The sequence below is a fragment of the Melozone crissalis genome, unplaced genomic scaffold (assembly GCF_028551555.1).
Source record: "Melozone crissalis strain CALT ecotype California unplaced genomic scaffold, PUWL_Pcris_2 ptg000086l_1, whole genome shotgun sequence".
NCBI lineage: Eukaryota > Metazoa > Chordata > Aves > Passeriformes > Passerellidae > Melozone > Melozone crissalis.
The window spans coordinates 383563-398300 of NW_026535863.1; the positions used below are offsets into that span (position 1 = coordinate 383563).

The following is a 14738-nucleotide window of genomic DNA, read 5'->3' on the forward strand; positions in this document are numbered from 1 at the left end:
CATGGCCAGGTTGGATGGGGCTTGGGGCACCCTGGGGTGGTGGGAGATGTCCCTGCCATGGGACTGCGTGATCATGAACATCCCTTCAAACACAAACCATTCTGGGACTTGATGATTCTAAGGCAGCTCTTGCCCTTCTGAAGCTGAAGTAAACCCTAGCCTAGCAGCTGGAGCACTGACTGCATTTGAAAATTTATATATTTTTTGATTTAAGGATGCATTTTTGTTTATCTGTTTTCAGCAGTTGAGGAGTAAACTGTCAGTTTTTTCTCTAGAAGGAATTAAGCAATCACACAGTCGAGTCCCCTGGGTGATTTGTAATTGTTTCCAAAAGAACTACTCCCAAAACGATGACCACTTCCCAATTTCTCAATGAGATGGTGTTTGGCTTCACAAACAAAAGGTTTGACATCTCCTCACAACATAATGAACAAGCAGGAGAAGAGTGAGGCAAAGTGGCCTTTTACAAAGGGATTGTTTGTGGTATGTGCCCTTGATTTTCCACACCATTTTCTGCTGTCAGTTGAACTTTGAAAAATAAATATGATAAAAACCCCCCAGAACAAAACCACTAACCTTTAATTTCCTGTAGTTAACCCTGTGCTCTCTCCACCCATGAGGGGGAACTTGTGGAGCCAGAGAAGACACCTCCAGTGCCAAAAATCCCCTTTTTTCCAACATATAATTCCTGCTCCCCCTCCAAACACATGTGGAGGCTGAACAACAAATTGACAATTTTCTTTCAGCAGGGTTGGAGATTTTCACTGCTGGTTGTGCCCTATGTTCAGCTGTGTTTCTGTCACATTTGAGCCTGACTGGACGAAGGGTTCAAAAATAAATATCCTTTATCTCTCTTGTTTGGGTGGATGTTGCCCAGCTCAGAGAGTAAAAGCCAACTGGCAGCCTGGTGGATTTTACTTCTTGTGCTAAATCCCCCACTGGGGCTTCCAGTAGCACTGCAGAAGTTGTGTTAAACTGATTTGGAGCCAGGGGAGGAGGCATCAAGGTGGTCAGAGGGATGAAGCAGCTCTGCTGTGAGGAGAGGTGAGAATTGGTGTTGTTCAGTCTGGAGAAGAGAACCTTTGAGGTGACCTCAGTGTGTGCTTTCAGTACCTGAGGGAACCACAAGAAGGGTGGAGAGAGACTGTGGACAAGGGCCTGGAGTGACAGGACAAGGGGAATGGATTCCCGTTGGCAAAGGGCAGGGTTAGATGGGATATTGGGGAGAAATTGTTCCCTGTGAGGGTGGGCAGGCCCTGGCACAACAGAGCAGCTGCCCTTGGATCCCTGGAAGTGTCCAAGGCCAGGTTGGATGGGGCTTGGAGCAACCTGGGCTAGTGAAAGGTGTGGAAGGTGTGCTCATGGCAGGGGGTGGAACTGGGTGATCATGAACATCCCTTCCATCCCAAAACAGCCTGAGATTCCATGATTCCAGGATATTTTTGATATTTTGATGCCTGGTGGGTACCAAGTGATGTGACAGCCTGGCTGTAACATCCCAGAGAGGAGAAGAATGAAGCTCTGCCTTCATTCCCAGCCTTTGCTGGCAGAAGTACCTGGGTTGGGTTTCTGTGGATGGGACCAGTCAGATCTGCAGCCCCAGCCCAGCCTCCCTGCTGCAATATGTATTTCCTGGGTGAGTGTGTTCAGAAAGGAGAACTGTCATTTAGCTTTAATCTGCTGCTGGCCTCACATTTCAGAGAGGAATTGCGAGGTTTTAAGAGAAGCTGGCATCAAAATCAGACCCAAGGAGGATGGTGACACGTTTTACTCTGGGATGGAACGAATCCCTCCTCCCTCCCTGAAGCTGTTGATCAGCTGTTTCCCCTTGACCCCCCACAGCCATGTGGCCTTCACAGTTTGCTCCAGCACAAATAAATAACCTCCTGGAAATGAGTATTTTTGTTTCCTTGGAAAGCCAAACTTGGCTCTATATGGCACCAGTGATGCAGCAGCTGCAAGAGAGGAAACCACAAACACCATCCCCCCCACCTGCTCCTGCTGGTGTTCAACAATGGCTTAATAAAACAATATAAATTAAAACAATATAAACCAGTTGTTAATAAAAAACCCTCAGGAACTGTGCAATGGGATGTTCCTTATTTGCAAACCCCTGGTTTGTTTTAATGAGAAGTAACACTATTTCCTACTCATCCCTTTTTTTTCTCCCTTCTAATAATTACTCCAAACCCCTGCTGTCCTGCAGCCAGCCCTGGCTGCCCTCGCTCTGTGTGAGCTGTTGGGGGGACAAGAGCTGTGCAGGGCCAAGCACTGGGAGTCACAGTCTGTCCCTGGAGCAACCAAGAGTGGGAAGGAAATCCCAGCCTGGCGCTGGTTCTGTGCAAAGAGTTTTCCAGTGCAATGATGCCCTGAGAAAGAAAGGGTGCTCAGTGCTGCCCAGGAGTGCCAGGTGAGCAGGAACAGAGTCCAGTATGGTGCTGCTGGCAGGGATGTGTTAATCCCAATCCTGCTCCCCTTCTCCCACTCTGGACTTCAGGAGTCCTTTCTGTGCTTCTTCTGTTCATGGTACTCTATTATTTTCTTCTGGAAATATGCTGTGGAGGAAAAAAGGTCATGGGTGAGGTGCTGATGTTTGGAATGGAGGACACAGGGCTGCCCAGCCTAAATCCTGGAAGTGTTTCTGTCCCAAGCCATCCTGGGTTACGGACACCTGCACCCACAGAGGACCTGGGGCAAATGTGGAAATGAAGTGTCCAAGGCAGGTTGGATGGGGCTTGGAGCAACCTGGGATTGTGGAAGGTGTCCCTGCCATGGCAGGGGTGGAACGAGATGCCCTTTAAAGGTCCCTCCAACCCAGTTTGTTGGAATTTTGGGATTCTGTAAGTCTATGAAATGGGGGTGGTTGCAATGCCACCCATCCCTCTCACCCAAAATAGGCTTTATTATGCTGGGTTAGCCAGAGGCTTTAACCCATGTGTTCACTCCTGTTCAGTTTTGTGTTTCCCACCAGCAAGGGAGGGAGAAAGCAGCAGACCCAGCAAAACACCAGAATGGTGATGTAGACTGGGAATACAATAAGAAAACAGGCACTGTGCTGTCCCTCTCTTTCTCCCCAGGTTTGCCCCATAAGGTCTCACATGAAAGGGCAGAGAAGCAGCACCTGAGGCAGTACCAGCAGGTGGGGTGGCAGATCCCAGGCCAGGATGTCTCCATCCAGAAATACAGTTTTTGGGTGGTTTCCTGCACCTGCACTGCCCGTTTGTCTGTGTGCCAGGCTGGGAGGAGGCTCAGCTCTGCCCTGTGCCCTGCAAATCCCCAGGAAGGGGGAAGGAGCAGCCCTGCTGCCACAGAGTTAGGGGCTGAGCTGAGTCAGGAACCTGGCAGCTGCTGCTGTGCCCAAGGCAAATGTTGGTGCTGCTGCCACTTGTTTGCCTCAACACAGAGCTCCCAGTGAGCCAGCCCCAGCTCCAGGTGAGGGACAAGATCTAAAATGAATCATAGAGTCCAGAATCCCACACTGGTTTGAGTTGGAAGGGTAATCCAATTTCAAACTCTGCCCTGGGCAGAGACACCTTCCACTAGGCCAGTTTGCTCCAAGCCCCATGCAAAGTAGCCTCAGACACTTCCAGGGATGGGGAGTCACAAAATAAGGATTTATTTTTTGCTTGACAGGTATGGAGAAATGAGGGCGCTGAGAGCAAACAGGATCTGCCCAGCACCCTGAGCACCTCAGCTCAGGCTGCATCCCACCCCTCACCAGGCACGAGGCATCTCTGCCCCCAAACCAACCAGCCCAGGGCTCCACAGAGCCCACCCCACAGGGCAGGGGTGAGAAATGGGACCATTACCTTCCTGGGGGATCCTGCTCTTCTCCGCTTCCTCAATAAATAGGGAGAACATGTTTGTCTTCACAAACTTCTTCAGGAGCCGGCGGCAGCTCTTGGAGGCCATGGCCTTGCAGAAGTTTCGCTCCTGGAAGCTGCCAGAGCCACTCCTGCCCCACTTGATGTGGGAGCCGTAGTGCCCCACCAGGCGCACGAAGAACTGCACGAAGGCCTCCGACACCAGGGCGTTCACCTGCTCCGAGGCTGGGGGACACAGAGCACGAGAGGTGGGGATGAGACCCCTGAACACACAGCATGGCCTTCTGCTATCCTGGCCTGTGCCTGCATCCCCAGGGGTCACTTGCTTAGAGCCTTTCTCCGCCACTAATCAAGGATCAGAATAATTTTGCTGAGGGAACCCTGGCTGAGGGAACCATTCCAGGGTGGCAGCATCTTAATGTTCTAAATATTAGCAAAAATCCATTTTTCCAGCAGAATTATCTGTTCCTGCTCTCGTGTTTAAAAGGACAGAGGAAAACCCAAGGGATTACCCCTGCAAATAGGGGCAGAAACATCCCAGACCAGGTGACTTTAGGAAAATCCCTTGGCTGAAGTCTCTAGCCATGGAGAGGGCAGATCAGGGCTCTTTTACCATCACAGACATCCTTACTGTGCACGTTGTTGTTATTGTTGTGCCTGTTCAGAGATGTCAGCATCTCGTTCTGCAGCTTCCCAGGCAGGATCTCCTCCTCATCCCCCATCTGGAAAGCAATGGGGCCATGAAGCACTGGAGAGAATCCAGCTCAGGGGGCCAGGGATGGTGCAGCTCATCAGAGGGGCTTTCAAAGCTCATCAATTAATCATCACCACAATGTTCTGCAGAGATGTGGGTGTGGGGTATCCAGGGCATGGACCCTGCTGTTCTGCCTCCAAAGCCAGAAGTAGTGGCTGTAGACATCCCCACTTGGGATGTTCCCCCTGGGAGGGTGGCACTGAAGATGGCTCTGCCCCCAAAACCATAGAACCACAAAATCCCAGAGAGGTTTGGGTTAGAAGGGACCTTAAAGCTCATCCCATTCCACCCTCTGCCATGGGCAGGGACATTTTCCACTAGACTACATTGCTCCAAGCTCTAGCCAGCTTAGCCCTGGACACTTTCAGGGATCCAGGGGCAGCCACAGCTTCTGTGGGCAACCTGTGCCAGGGCTTCACCACCTTCACAGGGAAGAATTCCTTCCCAAAACCCCATCTAACCCTGCCCTCTGGCAGTTTGAAGCCATTTAAAGATGTGGAAGCTGCCAGGTAGCTGGCACAAAGGAGAAAAGGTCCTTCTGGGGTTATCCAGGCACCCCCAGCCCCAGCCAGGAGGAAGGGAGGACCTACCGCCCGGATGATCTTCCCTTCACAGAGATCAACTATCAGAGCCTGAAAGAGAGAGGGGAGGGAGCAGCTTTAGCCCTGCCAAGGCACCTGGGCTTCCTCCCACCCATTTTGGGATGGGACTGGTGTGTCACCAGCCCGTGAGGGTGGCAGGAGAGGGATCAGCCCTTGTCTGCAGGAGGGACCTGGGCAAGGGGGACCAGGGCATTTCCCACAAGGACAATTTTTGCTGCAGGTTTGGTGGCTTGTCCCCACACAGCTTTCCTCTGCTTCAAGACTGGGATGACCCCGACAGCAGCTCCTGGAGCACAGGGGCAGAGCAGCCCCCAGGAGAACGTGCAGGTAACACCCCAAGTGCCAACAGGAGGGGACAGGGAGGACACCCTCATTTCCAGCCTCCCTGGATGGGAAAAGGGCACAATGAGAGCCCCAGGGCCAAGCCAGACCTGGGGACAGGGATGAACTGATGGCTCCACGCAGCTGCCCTCCCCTCCAGGTGAAATACCTCCTCCATTGGCTGCTCCAGGACCCTCTGCAGGTGCCGCATCTGGATGCCGACCATGAAGGGCGTGGGGCAGCACACGGTGTCCAGCAGGCACTCGGGCAGCACGGGGATGTAGGTGTGAGCCCAGGTGAAGGGGTACAGCAGAGCAGCCACGGCGTGGATGCACTGGGACAGGACACTGCGGGACAGGAGCCAGCAGTGACACCACGGAGCGAGGAGGGAACATCCCACCCCCAGCTCTGCTGTGCCCTGTGCCACTGCAAGGGCGTTTTTATAACCAAGAGATCAGGACCCACCTCAGCTCCTCGGCCAGGAAGATGAGCCGTCGCTCCAGCATGGCAGAGGCGAAGATGTGCAGGATGAGGTGAGGGCTGAGCCGCTGGAGCAGAGCCTGGAACTCCACGTGCTCCAGGTGGGCATCCACAGGCCGTGTGAGCTCGATGAGCTGCCGAGGAAGAACCACGGAAGCCCAGCTCAGGAGGAGCAACACTCCCCCGTCCTGCCCTGGCCTCCTGAGAAGGTGATTTGGGAGCAATTCATGACCCAGTGTGGCAGCATCTGCACCGTGTCCATGCAGAAGGGACAAACTCCATTTCACCCTGCCAGGGGATTCAGCCTGTGCAGCACTGAGAGCTCAGGGAAGCCATCAGTGATGAGCACTGTGGGGCTCTTTATTTGGGCACTGGATTTTTAACCCAAATGCCTCTTTTCTCCAGTGCTCCCAAGTGCCTGGCAGAGGGTGGCAGGGACGTGTCCCATCTCAGTGTCTGACAGGTCATCTGTGAGCTGCCAGCAAAGGGAGGAGTGGGGAGGGCAGGACTCCTACAAATGCCACAAAACTTCTTCTAAAGTCTCTCTGGCAGGGTCAGCCTGGCAATTCCTGGCTAAGGTGCCCCAACAGTGAGGGACCTAATGGATGTTTGCAGGCAGGCTGGCTACTCAGCTGCATTTGCCCACGAGCCTCCCAATTCCATCAATCCCCATGGCAGCCAGACTTGGTGAGTACTGAAGGGTTAACAGGAATGTGCAGCTTATGACACAGTCCTGGCCCTTCTCCCCATCTTTCAGGACGAAAATTCCCTTCTCCACATGCTTTTCCAGCAAGGCAGCATCTTCCCAGCCAGCAGCATCAGGCTTGGCTGTGCTCCACAGCCCCTTCCAGCACAAACCCTGCCCCATCCCCACCTCAGCCCAGGCAGCACCCAGAATTTATTTCCCCTCCTTTCCTGGTCTCAGTGCTCTCCTTGCTCCAGACCCGGCCCAGAGCCCCACAGTGCAGCTCTTTCGAAGAACATCCTCATTCCTCCTCCCTCTGGCAGCCCAGGCTGTGCTTCCAACCATGGCCCTGGGACAGAGCATTGAGCAACCTGCAAAGTCTTGCACAAGCTCCCTGGATTAGGAAATCGCTTAGATCACCAGCTGCTAAATTGCTCTGGAGAGCAGGGATCCTGCTTTCAGGCCCTCCCTGGCACGTCCACGGGATGCTCAGCATTGAGGAGATTTTACCCAGTGCCAGAGTGGATCTTACCTATTTTTCCAGCTTGGCTTTGCCAAAGAAAAGAAAAAGCAAATTAAAAAGCTCTGCCTGTGCGAGTCTGGGCTTTGTGTGGGTGCAATGAGATCATCTCATCCATGCCTGGACCAGATCTTTTCTCTACATGAGCAGACTGGGCTTGTCACACACCTGCACCTGCCTGGGGGCTAAACCAGGCAGGAATCAAGCCTGGGAGTTGAGCAGAGTGGTATGGAGAAGAGTATAATCATGCAACCATGGAATCATCAGGGCTGGAAAAGCCCTCTAAGAGCCCTCTAAGGCCATGAACTCCATGTTCACCACTAACTCCCATCCCCAAGTGCCACATTCACATGTTTTGAACACTTCTAGGGATGGTGATTCTACCACTGCGCTGGACAGGCGGTGCCAGTGCCTGACCACCTCTTTTGGGAAGGAATTTGCAGCCCAAGCCAGCCCTGGCACCACTGTGCTCCCCAGCCTGCCCGAGGAGCAGGCGCTGGCTCAGGAGCAGCTCCCAGCCCCTGGCACAAATCCTGCTCTGGCATCAGGGCCAGGCAAGTCCCAGCACAGAATATGGAGAGGCTTTTGTGCAGCAGCTCCAGCTTCAGGCTGGGGGAGCTGCAGAGGTTGCAAAGAGGGATGGGCTCCATCCTCATCCTCACTGCTCTCCTCCTGGATCAGGGAGAGGTAACTCCCCTCTTCCCAGGCCCCTGGCAGCCTGCCCTGCCCTGCCCTGCTGTGGCCAGCACCCCTGGGTGCTGCAGGGTGGAAGATGCTCCCAGGTGTGGACCAGGAGGTGCCCCCGGGTCCCCACCCACCTCTGTGCCCGACTCCGGGATGAAGCTTTTGATGGTGACAGTTTTCCCCGGGGCAGGGAAGGGCGACTCCCGCAGGCCCTGCATGAAGGGGTAGATCACTGCCATGGAGATCTGGCGCCTCTTCTCCACCTCGTCCAGGATCTGGTGAGAGAGATGTGAGCTGGGAATCCCCAGTAGATAAAGGAGCAGCTGCCACGGCCGCCACGAGGCCAGAGCACCACGTCCCTACCTTGGAGAAGAGCCCAAAGCAGCCCAGGCAGCTGATGATGCAGAAAACCTCAGGGAGTCGGACACCGCGCCCGGATGGCTGCAAGAGTGTGGGAAAAGGATTTGAGCATCTCCCAGCCCCCTGCACCAAACTCTCCAAAAGGGATCCTCACTTGCTCCCCTCAAATTCCCAGTCACTGACTGGGAGATTTTCAAAGCTAGGGCCGAGGCCAACGATGCAGCTGATGCTGGAAAAGCAGGGGATGCCCAGAGAAGGTGATTTGGGTGCCTAAGCTGTTAATTATTTTGGTGCAAAATCCTTTGGCATATTTGCAAACTGTCCTCCCACCCAGGCACACATTCTCCAAGACACCTTGCCCCACCATCCTTGGGGTTAATCCTGCCTCCTGCTGCAACAGGGGCCACTGGGATGAGTTCTTTGGCTTCTTTTTTCCCTTTCCAACTGGATTATCCTGGGTCTGTTTGCTCTTTTCAGCCCTCCAGACATCCAGTTCCAACAGCCTGAGCTCATCCCTGGATGCTGAAATGGGAAGGTGCTCCAGGATGAAGGGGTGGTTGATCCAGCTGTGGCACAGGGATGTCCTGGATTTATGTCCCTGTTCAAAGCAGCAGCCACGGAAGACCATTGCATCTCAGAGCCCCTGAGCTGGTCAAACCCGTGAGCTGAGAAACAGCCACTGCTCAGATGCAGCCTTTGGGGATGGGGCTGAGGGCTCCTAGCTCCTTGGTACCTGGATGGCTGCACTGACATTCCCATCCTGATCCCAAGTGGGATTTGCAGCCATCCTGACCACTGCAGCCATGGGAAAGGAGCCAGGGAAGCTGTGGAAGCCAGTGGGGAATCACAGAACTGTTAAGTTTGGAAAAGCCCTCCAAGATCTCCAAGTCCAAAAGCAGCCCAGCACCACCACATCCACCCCCAAACCGTATCCCCACATCCACAGGCTTTGGGAACACTCATTGTCTCCTCCATCTGAGTTATGGCTCAGCAGAGAGCTCTAAAAACCCCTCTGGGTCCCTCTTGCTGCTCCCCATCACTGTGGCCAAGGCCGATGGCTTTCTGAGAAGCTGAACCTGGTGGGAGGTGACGCGTCCCCCGTGGGGAGGGGGTGACAGTGACACCCCCGTGGGTGTGGGGAGGGCAGGGCTCACCAGCAGCCGCCTGCAGTAGCCAATCTTCCTGCTGCCATCCACGTTGGTCAGGACAAAGGAAAAGGTTTCGCTGCAAGGAGAGAAAACGTGGGGCTGGGAGAGCTGGGCTGGGCTGGGCTGCTCCCTCCAGCCCTCAGGAGCCCAGCAGGGGTGGGGACCCCAGCCCAGACCCTGCGGTGGGGCAGGTACCTGGTGAACTCCGTGATGGGCGCCCAGTTGTTGCCGTCGGGGAAGCAGAAGAGGGGGATGGCTTGGAGGAGACGTTCCTCCTCCTCCTTCTGGCCCTTCAGCAAGTTCTCACGCTGGGTGGAAGCGATGCCAAGAGTCAGGGAGATGGAGGGTCCCCATTGTCACCCCGAATGGGGTGGGATTCAGTGGAATGAGGTCTGTCCCAAAGCTACCCCTGCCTCTGAGTGATGCAGAAGGGGCCTGCACATGTCTGGACAAGCACCTCCCAAAAATCCAAATTTTGACTTTCACCCCATGGACAGTGAGGCAAAGCAGAGGGATCCTCTGCAAATGTGATCTCTTCCTGTGCCACCTCCCTGAGACGTGATTTCCCCACTGTGGTCTCCCCTTTGGGACAGGAGGCCACGGAGAGCCCCTGGAGTTTCCTCCTGGGCTGGGATCACGGGGAGGGACAGATGGTCCCAGCAACCCCAACCCAGGGCAGGCAAAGTCTGGGACTGTGACTCAAGAGCATGGGCACCTTTCTCCTTCCATAGCTTTAATGATGGGGAAGGAACAACATCCCTTTCTCCTCTAAATGTGGAAAACTAATCTTATCAGAAACACAGGACTAAATACCTTTGGGAATTGGTAGGTTATCTTGGGCTCATAACGTCCATCTGGCATCTTCTTCAGCGACACCACCACAAGGTACTCAAAGAAGAACTGTCCAGCAGAGTAGAAGACTGAGCTCCGCTCCCCCTGCTTCCCCTGTGGTGCCTGTGGGGGGGTGTTTTCTGCAGCAGAGGCCCCATCTTTTCCTTCTGAAACCAAAAAGATCCCCAAAAAAATCTGATCAGAGTGCAATGACAGGTCTGAGGGCAAGGGAGGAGTTGCAGTTACATGTGAACTGGCTGAAGGGAACCAGGCCCTGGTGCCCAGGACTTTTGGCCCCCAAAAATGGGGACATGAAAAGGAAAGAGAAATGGCTTTTATGAGTCTTTTAGGGAAAATCCTGACACCTCCAGCCTTCCTTTGCCCCAGCCCAGTGAGGGCAGAAGGATGCTCAGAGCAAAGCAGACACCAGGAACGAGGAGAGCAGATGGGCTCTGCATTAAACATCAGCAGGGAGGTGTGGGAATGTGTTCATAGCAGTTAATTTAATTCTCTTAGGAGAAGTAAACAGCAACAAGTAAACAGCCCAGATCTTGTCTGAGCACCTCCTAAAGCTCCAGCCAGGTGAATCCCAGCCTCTCCCTGCCAGGAGTCCTGGGAACTGCAGATTGCAAATGAGCTGCTGGAGGGTTTTCCCTAAACCAAAGCAAAGCAGTTCCTGGAGGTTACAGCCCAGTTCTTGTTGGGCTGGTTGGGGAGGGCAGCCGGGAAGCATCAGCAGGCACACCCTGAACAACCAGGAATAGGAGGGAAAAGAGCCCCATCCAGCACATCCAAGGGCCCTGGGATGGCCACGGTGGGACAGTGAGATCCGAGGGCTGGACAGAGGCTGGAGCCAGGCCAGGCCATAGCTCTTCCCTCTGCCAGAGGCCACTTCTGCCTCCCTTTATACCTTGTTCCCTTGTCCTTGATACAGAAACTGCCCCATCTCTGATTATGGTGGGGAGCTGGAGCAGAAAAGCTGAGCTGCTCCTAAAAGGAACAGCAAGGAAAATAAGTATGTGGCTGGATGAGATTAGTGGCACTTGTAGTTTGTCCCCAGACCCCAGAGTTTGTCCCTGAGCTCTTCTAGTTGTGCCAGAGCTGGTTAGGGCAAGGCATGGCTGTGATCAGCCATTCCCATTATCCTTCTCCATGTATGGCATCCTCCTCCAAAAGCAGTGCTGGTGGACACCTTGCCCACATGTCCCTCCAGCTCCAGAGCTGCTTCCTTCAGTCTGGAATCACCTGTCCAGCCTTTGTTCCAGGGAGCTGATGGGAACAGAAGGCTCAGAGGAGGAGGTGACACTCATGGTCCCATCAGGGTGTTCCTTCCCAGGGACCAGAAATTCCTTTTCCATCTTGGGGTGGGGGAATGCTCAAAGCCCCCCCTTTGTGCACCCTGGGGCTGCCCCACCTCCACACACAAAGTCCTTTCCCTTTGGCAAGGTGAAATCCATCCCCAAGGGGACCCTCTGCAGCAGGTGAAGGATGAGACCTGGCTGAGGACACCTCTGATTTATCCTCGTTGGGAATCATCCTGGACCTGACCAATGAGGGGCTCCAGGCCAGGAAAAAGGTTCACAAGATTGCTTCTCCTGCTCTTCCTTGGGATGCTCTAGCAATGGCTTTGGTCTGCTCCCAGCTGTGGCCCAGGCAGGGGGTTCTTGTTGGGGGGACCCCAGGGAAGAAGGCTGTGTCATGGGGGTCTGCTGGTGTCCCCCATCAATGCTGGACACTGGCATTGGCTGTTTTCCCATCACCAGGGCAAGATGAAAGCGCAGTTAACTCCTGCCAATCCAGTCTCATTCTGCATTTCATAGAAAGACAGATCTGCTCTTCAGCAAGGACTGCATTTGCATTTTGTCCATGGGGTTTAGAAGCAAACAAGCCAAACCTGCTGCTCTGGAGAGCCTGGCCTTGCCAGGCTACAGCTCTGCCTCTCCCCCGTGGATCCCCCAGCAGCGCCAGGTCTGCCTGCAAAGCCCTCACTGGCAGAGCCTGAATCCCTCCAAGACCACAACTTCCATCCCTGGGCTGGCAGGCGAGCTCCAGGGATGAGAGGAGTGAACTGCCAGGCAGGCTGATGTGGCACCAGAGAAGCCAGCGCTGTGCCAGCCCAGCAGGGCTCACAAGAGCCGATGACTCTCCCATAGCCCATAGTGCCAGGAAGATTCGGGGTGCCCCCCCAGCCCCCCAGCAGTGGGTGGGAGCATCTCCTGCGAGGAAGGGAAGGAGGAGGGTGGCCAGGGGTGCTGTGGCCGCTCCCGGATGGAAAGTGGCTCTGGTGACGTGGATCCTCACCTTCCATCCCCCGGGCACGGAGAGGGCAAAGGCTGCCGGGGCTCTCCTTATCGCCCAGGGCTGCGCTCAGCCCCGCTCTGCCTGTGGCACAACCGGTTCCTTTCCTCCCGGAAAACTCCCGACCTCTAGTGTGCCAAGGTTTCCCGACCTGGTTTGCGGGGGAGCTCGGTCTCCCGCGCCGCCCGGTGCCCACCTGCCCCGGCTTTGGCTTTATCGAACCTCGGGCAACGCCGAGCACTTGCGGAGCCAGAGCCAGTGCAAAACAGACGGGGAGGGGAGCGCTGTAAGCCCCCCAGTCCATGGATTGCTCCAACCTGCTTTGCTGTGCCTTGAGATACGGCAGCCAGAAAACTCTGATGAACATTTCGGTATCTCGGAAAAGAACACAAATCCCAAAGGACCAATTTCTGCAGCGCCTTCTGAAGGCTCTGCAACTCCCAGCTGTCCTGAGGGGCACCGTCTCCCTCGTGGGTCCCCCCACGGACACCCTCACGGCTGTCCCAGATGCCACGGCATGCCCTGCGACCCCCGTTCAGCGGGGCTGTGGGGAGCCAGGGGATCTGTGGGGCCGGGGATCCCTGCGGCTGGGGCGGGCTCAGCTGGAAGGGCTGGGCTCCCGGGAGATGGCGGGCAGCGCTCGGGATGAGCTGAGCCCCCGAGAACGGTGCAAGAGATGCGGCAAGTCCCGGGGCAGCCGGCCCGAGCCGGGCTCCGTGCGGTGCGGAGCGAACGGGCAGGGCTGAGGCACCGAGCCGCCGCCGCCGCCGCTCCCCCGGAACCGTCCCCGCTCTGCTGGCAGCCGAGGGCTCCCGCAGCCGCGGCACCGGGGATGGACCTGTCCTGACACCGGCACCGACACCGGCACCGGAGATGGACCTGTCCCGACACCGGCACCGGCATCGGCACCGACACCGGCACCTCCCGGAGCCCCTCCCGCCCCTCACCTCTGCGGCCGGCGCGCCGCAGGCTCCGTCGCAAGAAGTTGCCGAGGGAAGAAGCCATGGTGGTCTCGGTTCGGCCCCGGCCCGGCCCGGCACGGCCCGGCGCGGAGGGCTCGGCTTCCGCCCGCCGCGCTTTCGCTTTCCCGGGGGAGGAGGGACGGCACGGGGCGGAGAGGAGGAGGAGGAGCGGGGACCGGGCAACACCTGGCACCGGCGGGGCACGGGACACGCGTCCGGGGAGAGCGGGCGCTGGGGACGGGGTAATCTGGGAAACCGGGAGAAACGGGCATGGGGGGAGCAGGGAGCCGGGGATGCCAGGAGGAACTCGGGATGGGGGATCCGGGAGTGCAGGACATGGGGGTAAGGGGAGAACTGAGAATGAGAGTCCGTGGGGAGAAGGAGCCAGGAGCGCCGGGCACGGAGGTCCTGGGAGGAACCTGGATGGGGGTCCTGGGAGCCTCGGGAATGGGGCAGGCGGGAAGAGCTGGGTGCAGAGGAGCAGGAGCAGCGGGCACGGGGGTACAGGGAGCTCTGGGATCTGGGTCTGAGAGGGCACGGTGGTCGTGGAGGCAGCGGGAATGGGGGAGCTGGGAACACCCCAGTTATAAGGATGCCAGGAGGAGCCAGACGTGGGACATCCAGGAGAGTCCGGCATGGGGACACCCCGAGCACCGGACACAGAGGGAGCTGAGCATCCCCTCAAACGGAGCTGGCCATCCCAGTGGGGAGCCGGCATAGGCTGGGGCACAGGGTGGGCATCAGGGCATGGACACCTGGAACAAGGTTTGCCCTGCCATTACAGGGGACAGAACACTCATTCCCCAGTGCTGCAGCATTGCTCAAACCCTGCTCCAGCCTCCCGGCCTCCTACAAGCCCTTTTTTCCCTGGGACCCCACCGGTGCCAGGAGTGGTGCCCAGCACAGCCTCTGCGGGGTCGGAGATGGCACTGACCCGTCCCCTCCAGGGTACAGATGTGTCCCAGGTGTGTCTCCAGGGTACAGATGTGTCTCAGGTGTGTCTCCAGGGTACAGATGTTTGGTGTCTCTCGCTCTGCAGCCAGCCCATCCGCCCCCCCCCCCCCCCGCCGGTGACTCCACCGTGCTTTAATCCCCTGCCATGGGCTGCGAGCTCGTCCTGACCCCTCAGGCATGGCAGCTGGGCTGTGCTTTGCCTCGGGCTGGCGTTTCCTCACCGCTCAGAGATTCATCCTCCCTCCCAGAGGTACTGAGAGGTGCTTGTGTCCTTGCCCTTTCCTTGCCCTCTGCCTCTATTGAAGGAAGGAGGAG

At 56.4% G+C, this 14738-nt stretch overlaps 1 protein-coding gene across 1 annotated transcript; it reads right to left on the reverse strand.

Moving 5' to 3' along the window:
- Positions 1 to 1821: 1821 nt before the first annotated feature.
- DENND2D (DENN domain containing 2D) lies at positions 1822 to 14106 on the reverse strand. The gene is given in 16 exon segments (XM_054290637.1): positions 1822 to 2555; positions 3810 to 4049; positions 4456 to 4546; positions 5169 to 5210; positions 5671 to 5848; positions 5967 to 6115; positions 8005 to 8145; positions 8234 to 8311; positions 9385 to 9454; positions 9574 to 9686; positions 10192 to 10376; positions 13455 to 13646; positions 13649 to 13722; positions 13724 to 13894; positions 13896 to 14052; positions 14055 to 14106. Coding segments are annotated over 16 exon segments (1995 nt in total). The 3' UTR covers positions 1822 to 2493.
- Between the last annotated feature and the right edge of the window lie 632 nt (positions 14107 to 14738).